At 53.1% G+C, this 18,748-nt stretch overlaps 1 protein-coding gene across 3 annotated transcripts in view; it reads right to left on the bottom strand.

The window, feature by feature from the left end:
• LGMN (legumain) overlaps positions 1 to 17,847 on the bottom strand; it is a 40,267-nt gene extending 22,420 nt beyond the window's left edge. Inside the window, exons 1-2 of one of the 3 annotated variants that reach the window (XM_056134451.1) lie at positions 17,758 to 17,847; positions 5,049 to 5,200 (exon numbers count right to left, since the gene is read on the bottom strand). In XM_056134451.1, coding sequence (XP_055990426.1) covers positions 5,049 to 5,186 — 138 coding nt within the window. In that variant the 5' untranslated portion in view covers positions 5,187 to 5,200; positions 17,758 to 17,847. Of the gene's footprint in view, positions 1 to 5,048; positions 5,201 to 16,841; positions 16,861 to 16,959; positions 16,975 to 17,757 lie in introns of those variants that run through there. The other 2 variants (XM_056134450.1, XM_056134452.1) reach the window with 2 other exon arrangements.
• Between the last annotated feature and the right edge of the window lie 901 nt (positions 17,848 to 18,748).

The following is an 18,748-nucleotide window of genomic DNA, read 5'->3' as shown; positions in this document are numbered from 1 at the left end:
GGGAGGGCGCTTGCCTTGCACACGGCCGACCCAGGTTCGATCCCCCGGCATCCCACTGTGTTCCCTCAAGCACCACCAGGAGTGATTCCTGAGTGCAGAGCCACGAGTAACTCCGAGCATCACGTGTGTCTCCTTCCCTCCAAAAGTAACAGAAATAGAAGGGAGGAAGCGAGGCCAAAAAAAAGTCACCCCGGGCTGAAACCTGTGTCCCTGAATAAGGGGACAGAGAGAAAGTGAGGTTCTGTAATCCCTGAAATGCCTGACGTTGTGCAAACCTCACCGGCCATCAGTGTGGGATCATTTCCGCCCCCATAGTTCCCAGGATCTGTGTCAGGCTCCCAGCCCAGGTGTGTTCTTATCTCATCTCTGTTTAGAAATACGCTTTTTCTGAGTTATTTCATGTAAACGAAACTAGCAAGGCCTGAGTGCCCTTCTGCCTGACTTCTTCTCTTTTCCAAGACTTATCGGTACCACCAGTACTCAGTCGCATCAGTACCCATCAGTACTCAGTCATCAGTACTCAGTGATACTTGGCTTCATTAGTACTGCATTTCTTTTCCTTGTCGAAGAGTGTCTGTCATGAGGAGAGTACTTTATCCAGCTGGTGGGCATATGGGTTGCATCCGTGTTTGCCAACAATGCATAGCTACTGATGTTTGTTCTGTTTGCTTTTGTTTTAGAGCCATACCTGGCCATGCTCAGAAGTTACTCCTGGCTCTAAACTCAGGAATTACTCCTGGAGGTGCTCAGGGGACCACATGGGATGCTGGGGGATCAAACGTGCATCAGTTGTGTGCAAGGCAAGCACCCTACCCTTTGTACCATCATGCTGGCCCCTATTCTAATGGCTAAGTGGAGTATCTGCCCAGGGACAAGGGCAAATGCGTTTCATGCAGAACAATGTTCTTGCGGGTTCAGTAGTGGGATTCATGCCCCACGAGAGGTCCTGGATTCAATCCCAGGCACCCAAAAAAGAAAAAAATATTTTTAATTCAACAAAGGTGTTCTGGGAGCAAAGGCGAGGTCCCTGGACAAACCGTAGTCATTACATTTAACAAACACATTTATTAAGGTGGTTGGAGGGAAAACCCAAGGAGTGCTGAATCAGCCCGTGTGCAACACAGGATCAGAATTTAACACCCTGGTGCTCCAACTCATGCTTGAAGAGGGGAGAGAGCACTGAGCCAAGAGTAGCTCAGGTTGCTCCCTTAAAAAACGAGCCAGGACTGGGGCTGGAGCGACAGCACAGCAGGTAGGGCGTTGGCCTTGCACGTGGCTGACCCGGGTTCGATTCCCAGCATCCCATATGGTCCCCTGAGCACCCCCAGGAGTAATTCCTGAGTTCATGAGCCAGGAGTAACCCCTGAACATCGCCGGGTGTGACCCAAAAAGCAAAAAAAAAAAAAAAAGAAGCGAGCCAGGACTCTGGAAGGCTTCAGAGGAAAAGGAACAGTTCTGCTATGACAAAAACTCTTCCTTTTCATCGGGTCCAATTTCCTATTCAGCAAACACACAAAAAACCCTTCAAGAAATCAGTCTTGCCACAGTCCTGGCCATTTGAAAGCTGGCAGGAAGTTCATCTAAACCCGCCCCTGCAAACTGATATGGGTGAGTGGCTCACCCACAAGGCAGCAGCTGCGACCTAGGGCAGGCACGGGCACTTCTGAGGTGGTGGCTCTGAGATGAATGCCCGGGAGCCCTGGAGACTGCCACAGGAGGGGAGGGCGTCTCATTAGCTCTGTACACACACTGCAGGGGTGAGGTCACAGTCTGGTTATGCTGGCGGAAACCGAAACTTATTTCACCTAAGTTTTTTTTTTTTAGTACTTAAAAAGGGAATGCCCTGCCACAGAGGCAAGGTGGGATGGAGGGTTTGGGGGGGTGGGAGGGATACTGGGACCCGTGGTGGTGGAAAATGGGCACTGGTGGAGGGATGGGTACTTGATCACTGAAACCCAAGCACAAACATTTATAAGTCTACAACTGTACCTCAGGGTGTTTCACTAATAAAACAAACAAATAAATAAATAAATAATGTGGTTTGGGGAGGGCCAGGGGGATGTCTGCCTTGCACACTGCTGACCCGAGTTCAATCCCTGGCTTCCCATATGGTTCCCTGAGCACCACCACCAGGTATGGTTCCTGTGTGCAGAGCCAGGGTAAGCCCTGAGCATCACCAGGTGTGGTCCAAAAACAACAACAACAACATCAACAACAACAACAACAAATATGGTTAGGGGGCCAGGGAGATGTTACAGAGTTTAAGGTGCTTGCCTTGCACATGGCCAAGCCCAATATGGTCCCCAGCCCTGCATAGGGACCCTGAGCACGCCAAGGAGTGACCCCTCAGTGTGGCATCAGGAGTGAGCCCTAGCACTGCTGGGGGTGGCCCGAACCCCTCGCTTCCCTGGGTAGGCCGGGGGACAGCTCAATGGGCTGGACTACAAGCTTCGCCTGTAGAAAGCCTGGCACCACATGGTCCCCCACGCATCACCACACGTGACCAGTAAGCAACTCACTAGGGGCGGCCACTAAGCACAGCTAAGTGTGACTACCATGCTCCTCCCCCCCCAAAAAAAATGTAACCTCAAGTCAGGGAGATGGTGCAAAGGGCTGGACTGCATGTTGGACCGGCACAAGGCCCTAGGCTTGATCACATGACCTGGGCTGGATCACATGACCTGGGCTGGATCACATGGCCCGGGCTTGACCACATGACCCTCTAAGCACTGCCAGGCAGAGCCGGAGCAGCCCCTAAGAACCCCAGGGAGGCCCCATTCCCCCTCACGAGGCTACTGGAGAAACCAGTACAGGGGCCTCTCCTAGTGGCCAGACACCTGTCCTGGAGCACGGCAGGTGACGGTCCTACTGGGCCTTTCTGCGCCTCCGCCTGTTCATTTGCAAAGACGGACTAAGAACCAGTCTGCAGGGGTAAACGTGGTCCCTCTGGATCTTAAGGGGCTGAAGCGATAGCACAGCAGGGAGAGCGTTTGTTTGCTTTGTATGAGGCTGACCCGGGTTTGATTCCAGCATCCCATATGGTCCCCCGAGCACCGCCAGGAGTAATTCCTGGGTGGATGAGCCAGGAGGAGCCCCTGTGCATTGCCAGGTATGACCCAAAAAGCAAAATAAATAAATAAAATAAAATAAGGGGGTCTTAAAGAGTCTGTGCCCCCAGCTCCAGAATCCAGAGGTTGAACAGGTTGGGGAGTGAGAGCTCAATCAGTGGGAGTGTGTGCTCAGCCTGCCAGAGCCCTGAGCACTGCGGGGAGTGACCCCAGCACTGAGCCCAGGAGATGCCTTTGAGCACTGGGAACTGAGCCCGGAACTCTGGCACACCCAGCAGGCCAGAACTATCTCTGCAGCCCCGTGAGGATTCTTCTCACCCACAGCCACAGGGGTCAGGCGGGCGGAAACGCTAGGAAAGGAGGGGACGGGAGAGAGTGAGAGAGGTGGGTCGGGGCTGAAGCAGCCAGGACCCAAGACCTGGGGATGTTCTGAACAGAGCTGGACTTCAGACCCGTCTGGACGTCTGGACAGCAGATGACTCACCTCCCTGCAAATCCTGTTTCCTTATCTGGAAAAGGAGGTTGTTGTTGGCCCAGCGGGGCTCACCTGGGGCCCACAAGCCAGGGATGACTGAAGTAGAATTGGGGGGGTGGGGGGGGGGGGGGTGTCACAGCAAAGCCACACAGCTGTGCTGCCTACAACAGGCAGGGCAGGCCCGGCATCAAAGCACAGCCTGGGGCTGGAGTGATAGCATAGCAGGGAGGGCATTTGTCTTGCTCGCAACCGACCCGAGTTCAATCCTCGGTATCCTGTATGGTCCCCCGAGCACCGCCAGGAGTAATTCCTGAATGCAGAGCCAGAAGTAACCCCTGTGCATCGCCGGGTGTGACCCAAAAGCAAAAAATAAAAAAGTAAAAAAAAAAAACAAAACAAAACTGACTCCAATGTCACAGTGTCGCCGGGCCAACGCAGGTGACTGAGGTGGCCATCTGGGACTCATTACGAAGAACAGCCAAACTCCTTTCTATCCATCTGCCAACATTACAGAACGAGACTGGCAGTAACGCCTCAGCACATGAGGGTGCCCAGAGCTCACATCCCCACCAACATCCACACAGCTTCCCCAGCCAGGAACGCAAGTCAGTGGCTTTCTTGCTTTCTTTCCTCTTACATGGGGGTCTCTCTATGGGGTAGGGAGGGCGCACGGCTCCGCTAGGAGTTGAGAGACATGCAGTGCTGAGGACTGAATTTGGAGTTTCCTCTCCCAGGCCCCTGTAGATAGTTTTTGAAAGTCCATGTATTGGGCCAGAGTGACAGTACTGCGGATAGGGCATTGCCTTGCATGTGGCTGACCCAGGTTGAATCCCTGGCACCCCACAGGGTCCCCAGAGCACTGCCAGGAGTGATTCCTCACTGCAGAGCCAGGAGTCACCCTTGAGCATACCCAGGTGTGACTCAGAAAACAAAACAAAACAAAACAAAACAAAAAAGTATATGCATTAAACAGTGTCCAAGGGGGCTGGAGCCATAGCACAGCGGGTAGGGCGTTTGCTTTGCACGCAGCCAACATGGAAGACACGGGTTCAATTCCCAGCATCCCATATGGTCCCCTGAGCACCGCCAGGAGTAATTCCTAAGTGCATCAGCCAGGAGTAACCCCTGAGCATCGCCGGGTATGACCCCCCACCCCAAAAGAAAAAAAAAAACAGTGTCCAAGGTTGTTGGACACTAAAACCTGAGGGTGATAAAGACAAGATTAGAGAGACCAGAGAGATAGAACAGCGGGTACTTGCAGGCAGCTGACCCGGGTTCTATCCCCGTCATCTCACACTGTCAAGAGCACAGCGAGGAGTGATCCCTGAGTGCAGAGCCAGGAGTGCCAATGCGTATCAGTGGCCCCCCAAACAGAACAACCAAAAGACAAGATTAGGGAGCCCTGGGAAGATGGATCCAAGGGCTGAAGAAGTGGGTTGTTGCCCAACACTATGGGGCCGTGAGCCTCCACCCCCAGACGAATAAAACTCGGAGTATTTTCTTACCTGGTGCCTGTAATTGTACCAGCCGTTGGAGCCTGCGACGATCACCACCCAGTGCTTGCCTCCATCCTCAGGGTCATCCAGGGGCACTGCCCTGGCCCCCATGGCCAGGCAGAGCAGCAGGGCCACCACGGGAGTCATCCTGCTGCCGAGAGCTGGAAGGGAAGAGGAGAGTCAAGGACAGGCCAGGAGGTGGCTCAGAGGCACTGCTGACCCTGAGAACACAGATGCGAAAGACGGGCAAGACCCGTCATCAGGCAGAGGGCCAGGAGAAAGCACAGGGCATGGCATCTAGTCCTCCAAGTACCACCAGGAGGAACCCCCGAGCTTCACCAGGTGCATCCCCAAACCAAACTGTCACTGTCACTGTCTTCCTGTTGTTCATCGATTTGCTTGAGTGGGCCCAGTAACATCTCCATTGTGAGATTTGTTGTTACTGTGTTTGACATATCCAATACGTCACGGGTAGTTTGCAGGCTTTGCTGTGCGGGCGAGATACTCTCAGTAGCTGGCCGGGCTCTCCAAGAGGGGCGGAAGAATCGAACCCGGCTCAGCCAGGCTGACTGTGTGCAAGGCAAATGCCCTACCATTGTGCTATCGCTCCAGCCCAAAACAAACAACAAAATGAAAGCCAAGGGGCCAGAGGGATAGTGCAATGGGTAGGGCACCTGCTTTGGACACAGCTAACCCAGGTTCAGTCCCTGGCACTCCATATGGCCCCTGAGCCCCGCCAGGAGTGACCCCTGAGTACAACTAGGGGTGCCCCCCCAAAAAAAATGACAGCTGAGCCTAGCTGTCGTGCATGCAATGCTGTGCCTTCCAGAAAGCATAGGGCAGAGGGAGGCTCTGTCCCCTACATCCTCCCAACCTTCTCTCAGGGTTAAAGCTATGAGAATCCACCAAAGAACAATCAAGGAAGTCATTCAGGTTAAAAGTTCCTCTCATCATGAAATTCACGTTTTGGAAAAACACCCTAATATGAATTTAACTCAACTGAAGATACTCAAGTTGGATACACTGGTGGATAATTTATCTATCGGTCCTTCCTCGGGAGACATCTTGGTAGGCTGTCATCCTAATGGCCAGAAGCTCTTCATCTATGATCCAAATAATCCTCCCTCATCGGAGGTTCTTCCAATCCAGAATATTCTATCTGAGAAGCCTACAATGACTACAGTTTATGTGAACAACGGATCTATTCTCCAAGGAAGTTCTGTGGCCTCAGTATTTGATAGGAAACTGCTCATAGGCACTTTATACCGCAGAGCTCTATACTATAAACTCTAAAATTATACTTTTGATATGCAAGTGTGCTAATAGTCTTAACAATTAATTTTCTGTAAACTGCTAATTCTGATGAAAAGTAATGAACAAATTGGTCTAAAAATGTGACATGCACAGTGGATTTTATTTCATTAAGAAAAAGCTCTTTTTTTTTAGCATTTTTAACATAAAAGAAAAATAGCATTTGAAAAAAATGCTACATAAGGGAGAAAGAAGATAGCTGCTCTGAGTAAAGTGAATATACTTTGCACAAAATAAACCTCACCTCAGTCTTCCAACTGCCAGAACATGAGTTCCACTGAAAGGGGGTTGTTGTATTTCTTTAAAATGTGAGTACCGTCAGTTTCATTGGTTAACCACTGTGACTGTCAGAACTACTGATACATAATGAGTTTCAGTGTTTTGTACTGAAAAACCTTTGTTAAACCTTTGTTAATATTAAAAGGTTGGAGTTATATTAAAGATTTTAAAACTGTAAAAAAAATAAAGTTTCTCTCATCACAGATCAGCAGCAGGTAAGGCACACAGCAGACCCAGGACCTGGGGGGATTCGATCCCTGTCACCCCATATAGACCCCCGAGCACCACCAGGAGTGATTCCTGAGCGCAGAGCGAGATGTAAGCCCTGAAGATTGCAAAATAACTGCAAAGTAAAACAAAGTGTTGTGAGCTCTTGGGATAAGCTTCAAACACTTGGGAGCCATAAACAACATCTCTAGGACACAGCCCCTGGGTCGAGTTTCTACAAATCATGTGACGGCTTATCTAATTCCTGCAATTCCTGCCTTAGAGGGTGGGGGGTGGGGGGGGGTGAAACAGGTGATCCCTAGAGATTCCTGGGTCCCAGCTCAGTCTCTCTCTCCTCCCTGCTGGTCATTAACCTCTGCAAACACAGAAACAGTTCTTCAGTGCTCAGCAGACGCAGGGGCCCGACTGGCAATTCTCAACCAGCTGGGCTAGTGGGTGAGGGCCAGTGCCCAAGGAGGTGACCCTGCTGTCACCACCTCGTAGTACTGAGCTCTCCAGGGCTACAGCTGGCGACGCTTGGGGGAGCAGTGTGATATGGGAACAGGACCTGGGTTGGTATGAGCTACTCATGCGCCTTAATCCTGGCACTATCTTTTGGCCGAAGCTTTAAGTAATGGCTAAAAACACAAAAGGCTTGGGGACTGGAGCGATAGCAGAGCAGGTAGGGCATCTGCCTTGCACAAGGCCAACCCGAGTTCAATTCCCAGCATCCCATATGGTCCCCCAGCACCGCCAGGCGTAATTCCTGAGTGGTGAGCCAGGAGTGATCCCTGTGCATCGCCAGGTATGACTCCCCCCAAAAAAGAAAACAAACAAACACAAAAGGCAGAACCAGGGACAGGCAGAGAGCTCCAAGAGCCGGGATGCATGTGTTACATATGGGAGCCCTTGGTTTGATCCCTCATGATCCCCCCCAGGCCCCACCAGGAATGATAACCCTGCCCCACTCCAAGCAATGTCCTGGGAGTGACCAGTTACATCCAGCCCAGACCTTGAGAGTCAAAGACAAACAGTCAGAGATTTAAACTTCAAGGATGGTCAGACTGGCCTCTGCCCCAGATGTCAACTGGGTAAGACCATGCTTATCCCTTCTGCTTCTCCATTCAGTCATTCATTCTCCCCAATACCTCCCCTGCCAGCCACGAGCCCAGAGCCAGTCGGGAGCTGGCTATAGGACCTGTCAGCCTGACTCATGGAAAATGGGCACTGGTGGAGGGATAGGTATTTGATCATTGTATAATCGAAACCCAAGCACAAAAATTGTAAATCTAAAAAAAAAAAAAGAAAAGAAATGATTATGACAAAAAAAGAGAGAGAATGGCGCTTCCTGGAAACCCACAGGAGCCTGAATTCTGCTTTGCCAGGAGCCCCGGGTTCGATTCCCAGCACCATAAGTGCCAGGAGCAACCCCCGGGCATGGCTCTAAAACCAAAATTAGCTAAGTAAAGTAAGTAAAGGCCCTCCCGTTGATCATCGATTTGCTCGAGCGGGCCCAGTAACGTCTCCATTGGAGACCTTGTTGTTACTGTGTCTGGCATATCGAATACTCTTGGTAGCTTGCCGGGCTCTCCGAGAGGGGCGGAGGAATCGAACTCGGGTCGGCCATGTTGGCCGCGTGCAAGGCAGACGCCCTACCGCTGTGCTATCGCTCCAGCAAACGCACAGTGCTGGGGGCTGGAGAGATAGTGCCCCGGGCAGGTGTTGGTCTTGTACGCAGCGAACCTCCCGGCCTCCCTTTCGCTCCCCTGAGCACCTCCAGGAGGAACCCCTGAGCATCACTGGCCATGGCACAAAACCCTGGCAATGCAGCACAGGGGAGCAGGGAGCGGTGTTCCTCTCTGGTTCCACTCTGCACTGGCGGATCCACAGCAGCCGTGCTCCACGCAGGGATCTAATCCGGGCTTCCCCCAGTCCTAAGAACTTCAGTTTTGATCTAGACGCAAATGTGGAAACTAGCTCCAGGCTTCCTTGCTCCCCCTCGTCCACCGCCTTAGCACCACGAAACATGAACTAGTAGGAATGGGCATAAGGGGGCCCCGGCTTTAAGGCTACCCTGAAACAATCATGTATTAAGTCTGCTGGGGGTTTCTTGTTTGGCCTACAGGGTAACACAGGGGCCCAGGATCAGAAGGGGCGGGGCCAGGGTCAGAGGGGCGGGGCCAGGGCCAGAGGGGCGGGGTCAGGGTCAGAAGGGGCGGGGCCAGGATCAAAAGGGCGGAGCCAGGATAGAAGGCAGGGTCAGAATCAGAGGGGCGTGGCCAGGGTCAGAAGGGGCGGGGTCAGGGTCAGAAGGGGGCGTGGCCAGCCCGGGAGGCCTTCAGCTCTGTTAACTAAGGTTCATGGGAGCATGCGCAGGAAGAGGGGACACGGCAGTCCATCACATGATGAGAGAGACTGAGGCAAAGAGCAAGACAGAGAAGCAGGGGTGGGGCATAGGGACAGGAGCTCCACACCCCAGGGCTCCAGGAACGCCTTCCCCACCCCACCCCCAGGGCTGCCCAGCAAACAGATTCTGGAAAGCTCTGCAGAGGACAGACTCTGGGTGCCTTGGTCATGCCATCGGTGTGGTGGGGGACAGCAGCTAGAGACAGGACGAAGCAGTCGGCCAGCTCTGTCCCAGCACAGCACATAGTCTATCTCTGGCATCCCGAGGACCAGGGTGGCCTCAGGTGGCCCGGGCTGTATCAGCTGGCCTTCATCAATCATTAAGCCAGTGCTGCCCTGAAGCTGGGCTGGCGTCAGGTGACAAGTCTCAAGAGCACATTCCTCGAGGGGCCCTGGTTACTGTGTGTGTCAGTCGGGTATGTGGGGGGGTGGGGAAGTGGGGGAAGAGAGAGGAGGGGGGAGGGGGGATTCTTTCCTGTGCAGGGGATGGCACCCAGGGCCTCACACATGCAAGGCAAGCGCTTTACCACTGAGTCACCACCCCGCTCCATGCCCTCCCTGGGTAGGTAGTGACGGAAAAAGAAAATATTGAATTCAACCTGGTCTTCCACCGTGCCAATATGCTAGCAAGAAACTCCTCCATGAGGACAAGGCCTTATTGGTGCACTTGGGACATCTCCTGGTAACCGCGGGCAGTGATCTTCCCCTGTGGGCTGTTTCTTACAAAAATACAGCATACGGTTCCTTGAATACCATGGCGAGTTAAGGTCTCACAGCATGTCACTCCTCGGAAAACGGCACTTTAGAAAAACACAGGCTGGGTCAAAGCGATAGTACAGCGGGGAGGCCGTCTGCCTTGCACGTGGGCCAGCCCGGGGTTCAATCTCCGGCTTCCCATAGGATGCACCCTGAGCACCGCCAGGAGAGATTCCTGAGCACAGAGCCAGGAGTAACCCCTGAGCATCGCCAGGTGTGATCCAAAAAGCCAAAATAGAACAAAAACAAAAAACCAACCCACAGACTAAGACAACTTTGGGGACAGCATCTGGGGCCTGGAGGAAGATGTGAACATGGTCACCTTCCCAGGACTCTCAGGAACAACCCCTGCAAGCAGCCCTGGGCACACACTTCCTCATCAGCAACATTCCTGACAAAGGTCAAGAATCATGACAAAGGGACAGAGGCCCAAGAGATAGGACAGCCGGGAGGACACTTGCCTTACATGCGGCCGACCCAGGCTCAAACACGAGCATTCCACAGGGTCCCCCAGAGCCTAACAGAAGTGAACCCTAAGCCCAGAGCCAGGAGTAGCCCTGAGCCCTGACAGATGTGGCCCAAAACACAAAAGAACAAAAAAAAAAAAAGAGAAAAGCTAACCAAAGAATAGAGAAGACATTAAGACTTGAACTCAAAACTAGAAACCAGAGAACCTGAGAACCTGTCCCTTAGGGATGGGAGACAATGCTCCCCTTATCTCGTCCTCAGGGACCAGAGCATGGACACCTTCAGATACCTGGGCAGTTTGACACAGGGGACCAGCCCTGGTGACTTTCTAGGTGGAACCCGTCTGAAACCACCCTTCTGAAAAATGTGCACCCACTTGTCTTTCTCTGAAAAAAAATCTTTCCTGGGACTACAGCCAAGAGAGGCCTTGGTGGACTGGCTTTTGGGTGACACTTAGTAATTCTCGGGGGTTACTCCTAGCAGTGCTCGAGGGATGCCGGGGATCAAACCCCAGTCAGGTTGGCTGAATGTTAAGCAAATACCCCACCCTCTGTACTATCACCCCGGCCAAAACCTCGTCTCCCTTAACTGATGCCAGCAGCAAGGACTCGAACCTTCTGTTAGAGCAGAGCTGGGGTTGTGACGTACCAAGAGCAAGAAAACCGCTAAGGGGAACTCGAGGGGAGATGTGTTCAGTGACCATCCTCAGGAAGAAAGTGACCAGGACGACTGTGCTCAAACTGGGCAGAGGACGGTCCCCCGGAGACCCTCCCACGTGCAAAGGCTGCAGGGGCGAGGCAGAGTGGGCTCACATCCTGGTAGGTCTGAGGGAGCTGGTCCCCACCACCTTCAGATAGTTGAGAGAACAGGCGGAGAGGGAAACCGCTGAAAAAGGGGAACAGCCGGACTGACGCATAGATGACCACGGGGCCTCAGAGAAAGGTGCTGAGTGTGACGCCTGGGATGTGAAAGCAACCCCCAATGCCCGTGACAGAAGAACAGGCAAACAAGAGAGAAGGCCTGGCGTAAAGCCATCCAACTAGGTTCGATTCCCAGCATCACATACGGTCCCCAGAGTACCGTCAGGAGTGATCCTTGAGCACTGACAAAGTCTTAGAGGAAGAAGGAGGACTTGGGGTGACAGAGGGATAGTGGGGGGCGGTCTAGGGTCTTTTCGATGATGGGGGAGGTGCAGTGATTTTGCACATCAAGACCTTAACACGGGGGCAAGGAGGGCAAGAGAGGTGGTGCAGCAGGAAAGGTACTTGCATTGCAAGTGTCCAACCTGGGTTTGACCCCAGCACCCCAGGCCTAATCTGATCGCTGAATGCAGAGCCAGGAGGAAGCCCTGAGCACAGCTGGGTGTGGCCCCTGGAACAAACAAAACAAATGCGGGGGTGGGTGGGGGGGTGGAGTGTGGGGGGTAGGAGAGCCCAAAAAATAGAATGAAAGAAAATGGTTAAAAGAAGGTTGTTCGCCAGGAGTAATTCCTGAGTGCAGAGGTAGGAGTGACCCCTGTGCATCGCCGGGTGCGACCCAAAAAAGAAAAAATAAATAATAAAATATTTTTTAAAAAGTCTTTAAAAGAAGGTTGTTTCTGGGGGCTGGAGTCATAGCACAGCAGGTAGGACATTTGCCTTGTACGCGGCCAACTAGATTCAATTCCCAGCATTCCATATGGCCCCTGAATACCGCCAGGAATGATTCCTGAGTGCAGAGCCAGGAGTATCCCCTGAGCATGGCTGGGTGTGACCCAAAACGCAAAAAAGAAAAAAAAGATGAAGGTCATTTCTGTGACATCAGGGAGGCTGGATACCCACAGGATGGACAGGGACCCTCTGTGTCCCACCCACCAATGGGCCCGGGGAGAGTTTATGTCTGGGGCGTGTGGAGGAAGGGCTGGGAGACGAGCGTCATACGTGGGACTCCAGGCCTCCTTCCCATTACCTTACAGCATTCACAGGCAGATGCACAAAGGGTTTTTCTCAGCCAGAGAAACAGTACAGGGCTTCAGGCTTCGCGGTGGTCTACAGTGGACCTCGGTTGGATCCTGGGTTTTTTGTGCCCAAGACTAGATGACCTCACTCATCAGTACAGAGACAAACAAAGGAATAGACAGTACTGAACAATATCCTGCACTGCTCAGGGCTTATTCCTGGCAGGGCTCAGGGGACCAGATGCGGTACCAGGGATCGAACCCAGGTCCACTGAAGGCAACGCAAGCACCCTATCTGCTAAATTATCGAACCAGCCCACAAAAATTCTTTAAAAACCAACACACTGAACCACCTTATAAACAATGGGCATGTAGGTTATTTTTTTTAATGTTTTCCATTGTAAACACTATTGCAACAAATATCCTAATACTTGTATGTAAATGTCTATTTCTCTAGAAACTTTCTAGAAATAGAACCAATGGTGCTTAAGATATGCCCGCTGGGGACCTCATGGGAAGGGGGGCTTTGTGGGCCGTCCCCCACGCCCCACCGAGGTCGCCAGCTGCCCCCCACGAGCGGCTCTCCGGCACGGCCACGGCCCCGGAGGCACAAGGACTTAGCACAGAGAACCAGCCGCTTGGAGCAGAAAAGCAAATGGACTTGTGTTGATTCGCGCCACCAAGCCTGCCCAGAGGGGGAAGGGCGTTGACCGGCCCGCCCGCTCCTCTCTGGAAAGAAAGATGGCGGCCGCACGGGAGCCTTGTGGAAAGCGGGTTTGAGCCGGGCTCGGGGAAGCGGCGGGGACCTCATGGGAAGGGGGGCTTTGTGGGCCGTCCCCCACGCCCCACCGAGGTCGCCAGCTGCCCCCCACGAGCGGCTCTCCGGCACGGCCACGACTCCAGGGCACAGAAATCAATCTCTTAACTAGCTAACTTTTAATAGAAATTCTTCCAGGGTCAATAAGTAAAATAGCAGAAATTCAAAACCATCATTTTATTCTTAAACCAAGTTGTAGAAAGTAAATCATTTCACAACGCTGTTTCAGCATGTCTGATTGGGGGGGGGGGGGGGTGGGTCGTAAACTCTAAACAATAATTGTGCATCTTCTATCGAAATAATCTATCTAGTCAAAGTAGATAGAGTATTAACTAGAACTCATCTGCCTCATAAGAATTGGGAGGGGTGGGAGGTGGGGGTCTATTGGGGTTCGGGGTTAAAAATGAGTATTGGTAAAGGGAAATGTGTTCGGTATCTACATGACTGAGACCTAAACCCGAAAGCTCTGTAACTTTTCCCACAGTGATTCAATAAATAAATAAATCATAAAAAAAAAAAAAAAAAAAGAAAAGAAAAAAAATATTAAGAAACTCCAAAAAAAAAAAAAAAAAAAAAAGATATGCCCGCTGGGCTGGCAGTAATTAGTACTATTCTAACTTCCACCAACAGGGAACCCAATTTTTCTCAAATCCCTGCCTTCTCTTGATAATATCGGAATTTATCATTCCTCCTCTGATAGATATAAAGTGACCTCATCTTGGGTTCCATCTGCATTTTCTGGATTTTAAAAAAAAATTTATCAGTTTTGCAAAAATGATAATAGTCATGCTAAGTCTAATCACCCCGATTTCAACACCCTGGATACATGTGACAATTTTTGCACATAGTGTAGGCAGTTCCTCAAAAGATACTCAAAGGTTAGAGAAGAGACAGAATTAATAGAATTATAATTACACCAGAATTATTGTGGTCCTCGGGGCTCACTCCTGATTTTGTACTCAAAAACCATATATGGTACCAGAATTGGAACAAGGGTCAGCTGTGTACAATATCTCTACCAGCTGCCTGGCCCTCCAAATACTTTTAAAGAAAACACAGGGCCTGGTGTACTGTCTCTCCTTAACAACCCTGGGCAGGAGAGAGAGCACAGAGAGCACAGCAGGTAAGATGCTTGCCTGGCACGCAGCTGACTTAGGCTCCATTGCTGGCACCCCTTAGGGTCCCCCATGACCCACCAGGAATGATCCCTGAGCACACAGCAAAGAGTAAGCACTGAGTACTGCCAACTCTACCCGCCCCCCCCCCCCCCCCAACAAACAAAACAACCTCCCCTCCCTGCTGCTGTAGGAGGTCTCAACCCAAGAACCATGGGCTTGGGGGCTGGAGTGATACCACAGCGGGTAGGGCGTTTGCCTTGCACACAGCCAAGCCGGGTTCGATTCCCAGCATCCCATATGTCCCCTGAGCACCGCCAGGAGTAATTCCTGAGTGCAGAGTCAGGAGTTACCCCTGTGCAGCGCCAGGTGTGACCCAAAAGAAAAAAAAAAGAATCATGGGCACTGCGCTCCCTAGGGCTCCTCTAATATTCTCAGCCTAGCTAAAGACACACCTATTAAATGCAGCTCCCCATACAAACTCCAAACTTCCTCGGGGCATGAGCAACTGAGGCTGAAATCCAGAGCCACTCATGGGTAACACGTCTTCTGCCACTGAACCCAAAGGCAAGTTTTCTCATGTGTGGGAGTCTGGGTGTCTCCCAAGCAGTGCTGGGGGCCGCAGGACCACTCTTGGGAGATAAAACTGCATGGTGCTGCCCATGGTTAATAGGTGTGAAGTGGCCCCTCCCAACCTCCCACATATAATAATTAAAATCAATAAAAATACATTTTCTCCGGCTTGTAAAATCCCGACCCATGTGAAATTGTGTTTTAACCAGGCTCCAGGAGCGAAAACTGTTGCTCCTTCTAAGCCCTCAATCTGCGGTTTTCCACAGAGCTGCCTGTGGGTCATTACACACACACACACACACACACACACACACACACACACACCACTCCACAGAGCTGACTGTGGGTCATTACACACACACAAACACACACACACGGTCATTACACACACACATACACACACACCACTCCACAGAGCTGACTGTGGGTCATTACACACAGAAACACACACACACACACACACACGGTCATACACACACACACATACACACACACACCACTCCACAGAGCTGACTGTGGGTCATTACACACACACACACACGGTCATTACACACACACATACACACACACACCACTCCACAGAGCTGACTGTGGGTCATTACACACACAAACACACACACGGTCATTACACACACACACATACACACACACATCACTCCACAGAGCTGGTTGTGGGTCATTACACACACACACACACATCACTTCACAGAGCTGGCTGTGTTTCATTACACACATACACACATCACTCCACAGAGCTGGCTGTGGGTCATTACACACACACATACACACACACACCACTCCACAGAGCTGATTGTGGGTCATTACACATACACACACACACACACACACACACCACTCCACAGAGCTGGCTGTGGGTCATTACACACACACATACACACACACACCACTCCACAGAGCTGATTGTGGGTCATTACACATACACACACACACACACACACACACACCACTCCACAGAGCTGGCTGTGGGTCATTACGCACACACACACACACACACACACACACTCTGTCCATTGGGTCCCACACTTCCAGAAGGGCTAGATGCTGTCCTAAAGCAAACCCTGGTCCTTACCACTCGGAATAGTTCCCAATAGACAGTAGGGGAGTAAACCCCGGGCCCCGCAGAGGAGGTCTCTGTGGCAGTTTATTTCCAGGAAGGGCTCCGAAGGTTGAACAGAGGTAGGAAATATCCTACCCATGACCAAAGTCCAAGAATGGTCCTGCTCCACTCCAAAGCGGCCACGTTCTCTCCTCTGCGCTTTCCATTCTGGATTAACCCTGCCTCTCTCTCCCACACTTAATTCTCTTTCTCTTATCCCACTTCTTTCTAGGTAAATTTCTTTCAACCAAAACTACTTTGCTCTGGGTCAAAGGGATAGTACAGCCCGGAGGGCACTTGCTGTGTACGCAGTGGGGCCAGGCATCCCATATGGTCATCTCATATGGTCTCCCAGGAGTAATTCTGGGTGTGGCCCAAACAAACAAAAAAAGCGATTTTGCTTGAGATAAAGCTGAATCCAGCAGGTAGGGCATTTGCCTTGCTCTGTGGCAGACCAGGGTTTAATCCCCAGCATCCCATATGGTTGCCAGAACACTGCCAGGAGTAAGCCCTGAGCCCCGCTGGGTGTGGCAGCCCTTTTCCTCACTCCATCCTCCACAAAAACTATTTTGCGTCACTTAAAAAAAGAAAAATCACGTGGTCTGGCCACAGTACAGGACAGACAGGTAAGCTTTTCATAACCTCCCCTCTGCCCGTATTTGCCTAACAGCCTAAACCATAAGTCAGAGGCTGCTTTGAACATCCCAGCTTAAGGCTACAAACAGCCCAACCTTCGCCCATAAAAGGTTTCCCAGGAAAAGACATTTGCATGTTCGGAAAGTGGAGAGCTAGGTCTCTAAGGACCTGCCTCACCTACCTTAAGGGCCTTGGCTCTCTCCTTCCCCAAGTGCAGCCTTAGCTGAGCTATTTAAGGATGACAGCTAAGGCTGTTGGGGCAGAGCAGAGGCGCTGGGGTCCCGCCCATGGGTACTTACTATTCATGAGCTTAGTAGTTAAAGATACCCGCCTATCTGATGCTAGTCCGCTCCTCCCCGCCCGGGGCTGATCACTCTGCACCCGGACCACCACCCTGCCCTTTGCAGGGAACAAGGGCTGCCCCCAAGGGCTCCCTGCGGGTCAGAGGGACCCAACCCCAGCGCTGAGCCGGGCACCGCGGGACCCCGCCCGGCCGGGCCGGGCCGGAGCGGCCACCGGACACCCCGGGCAGGCGTGGCCAAGGTCAGCTAAGCAGCGCAGCCCTGCACAAGAGGCGGGCCGACCCGGGTCACAGCCACACACGTGACTGCCCGTAGCCCCAGTCGCGCGTGTTCGAGACCCGGGACACCCCATGCGCAGGAAGGAAGGGGACGGGACGCTCCTAGCGAACTTTCCCTGCCAGCCAGACGAAAAGTCCCTGAAATGAACCCGGTGCACAACTCCCTCCCGCACCCCGCGCACCGGGACGCGGGTCACGGGGGGCGCGTGGCCCCCAGCTCTGCACTTTTGCAGATCTCCTTCCTGCGGCGCGGGGAGAGCCGCAGCCCGAGCCGGGCGAGCTCGGCGCTGGCCAGCACGCCCCCTGCCCGGCACCCCGGGCCCCGCGCGGGCCCTTTAACAGCTGGGGCTCGGCTCGGAGGAGGAGCCTGAACTGCACCCCGAGCGCTCCCGCCGGGGCAGAGGCACCCCGCCACGCCACCAGCACCCCACCGCCAAGCGAAGCGAAGCAGCTGTCCCTCCTTCACTTCCTGAAAGTCTCCCACGCGGGCTCAGGAAGCGTTTCAGCGCGCGATTACCTGCGGAGGGCTGCGCGGAGGAGGCGGCGGCGGCGGCGGCGGCGGCGGCGCGGGCACCCGGGAGCCTGTCCCGGCGCCTCCCTGCAGTGATTGCGGCGCGGGGCCCGGGCCCGGCGGGGGGCGGGGGGAGGCGGTCGCTGCGCCGCCGTGATTGGTGGGGCCGTGGGGCGGGGCTTCCGCGACAGCCAATGGAAGGTGGAACCAGGCCGGCCGGCCAGAAAGACAGCCAATCCGAGCGAGCCTCGCCGCCGCCGTCACCGCGGCCGCGGCCGCGGGAGGTTCAGGGTCAGCCTCCAAGGGGGTGAAGAAGTTAGTGCCTGGACCCAGGGCTGGGGCCGAGGGGGCTGGAGGCACCGTGGGCCCGGAAGTAAGCAGCATGCAAATCTCTTTGCTTGGCCCACATCCTGGGGCTACCCAAGCGAGACTTCAAAGTCACTGACCGCACCCCTTGGTCCAGAGTTCAGTGTGATCGCTGCAATCTGCACGTAGGCCTGGGGCTGGGGACTCTTTAAAAGATTGCCCCAGGTTGGGAGCCGGAACCAGATAGTACAGCAGGGAGGGCATTTGCCTTGCATGCGGCCCACCCAGATTCGATCTCCCCACGGGCAGCCCATAAGGTCCTCGGAGCATCACCAGGAGTGATGATTCCTGAGTGCAGAGCCAGGAGTCATCCCTGAGCATCTCCGGGTGTGGCCCAAAAAGCCAAAATAAATAAATAAATATCCCTGGGCTGGAGCAGTAGCACGGTGGGCAGGCCGTTTGCCTTGCACGCGACTGACCGGGATTCGATTCCCAGCATCCCATATGGTCCCCTGAGCACCGCCAGGGGTAATTCCTGAATGCAGAGCCAGGAGTAACCCCTGTGCATCACCGGGTGTGATCCAAAAAGCAAAAAAAAAAAAAAAAAAGTCCCCGAGGCGAGTGGGGGGTAGGGACTTCTGCCTTATCCCTGAACCCTGGGATAGCGAGCACAGAATCAGGAGTAATCCCG

This window comes from Sorex fumeus, unplaced genomic scaffold, assembly GCF_029834395.1.
Source record: "Sorex fumeus unplaced genomic scaffold, SorFum_2.1 ptg000098l, whole genome shotgun sequence".
Taxonomy (NCBI): domain Eukaryota; kingdom Metazoa; phylum Chordata; class Mammalia; order Eulipotyphla; family Soricidae; genus Sorex; species Sorex fumeus.
The sequence above is the reverse complement of the archived record's forward strand: the minus strand, read 5'-3'. Positions and strand labels throughout refer to the sequence as shown.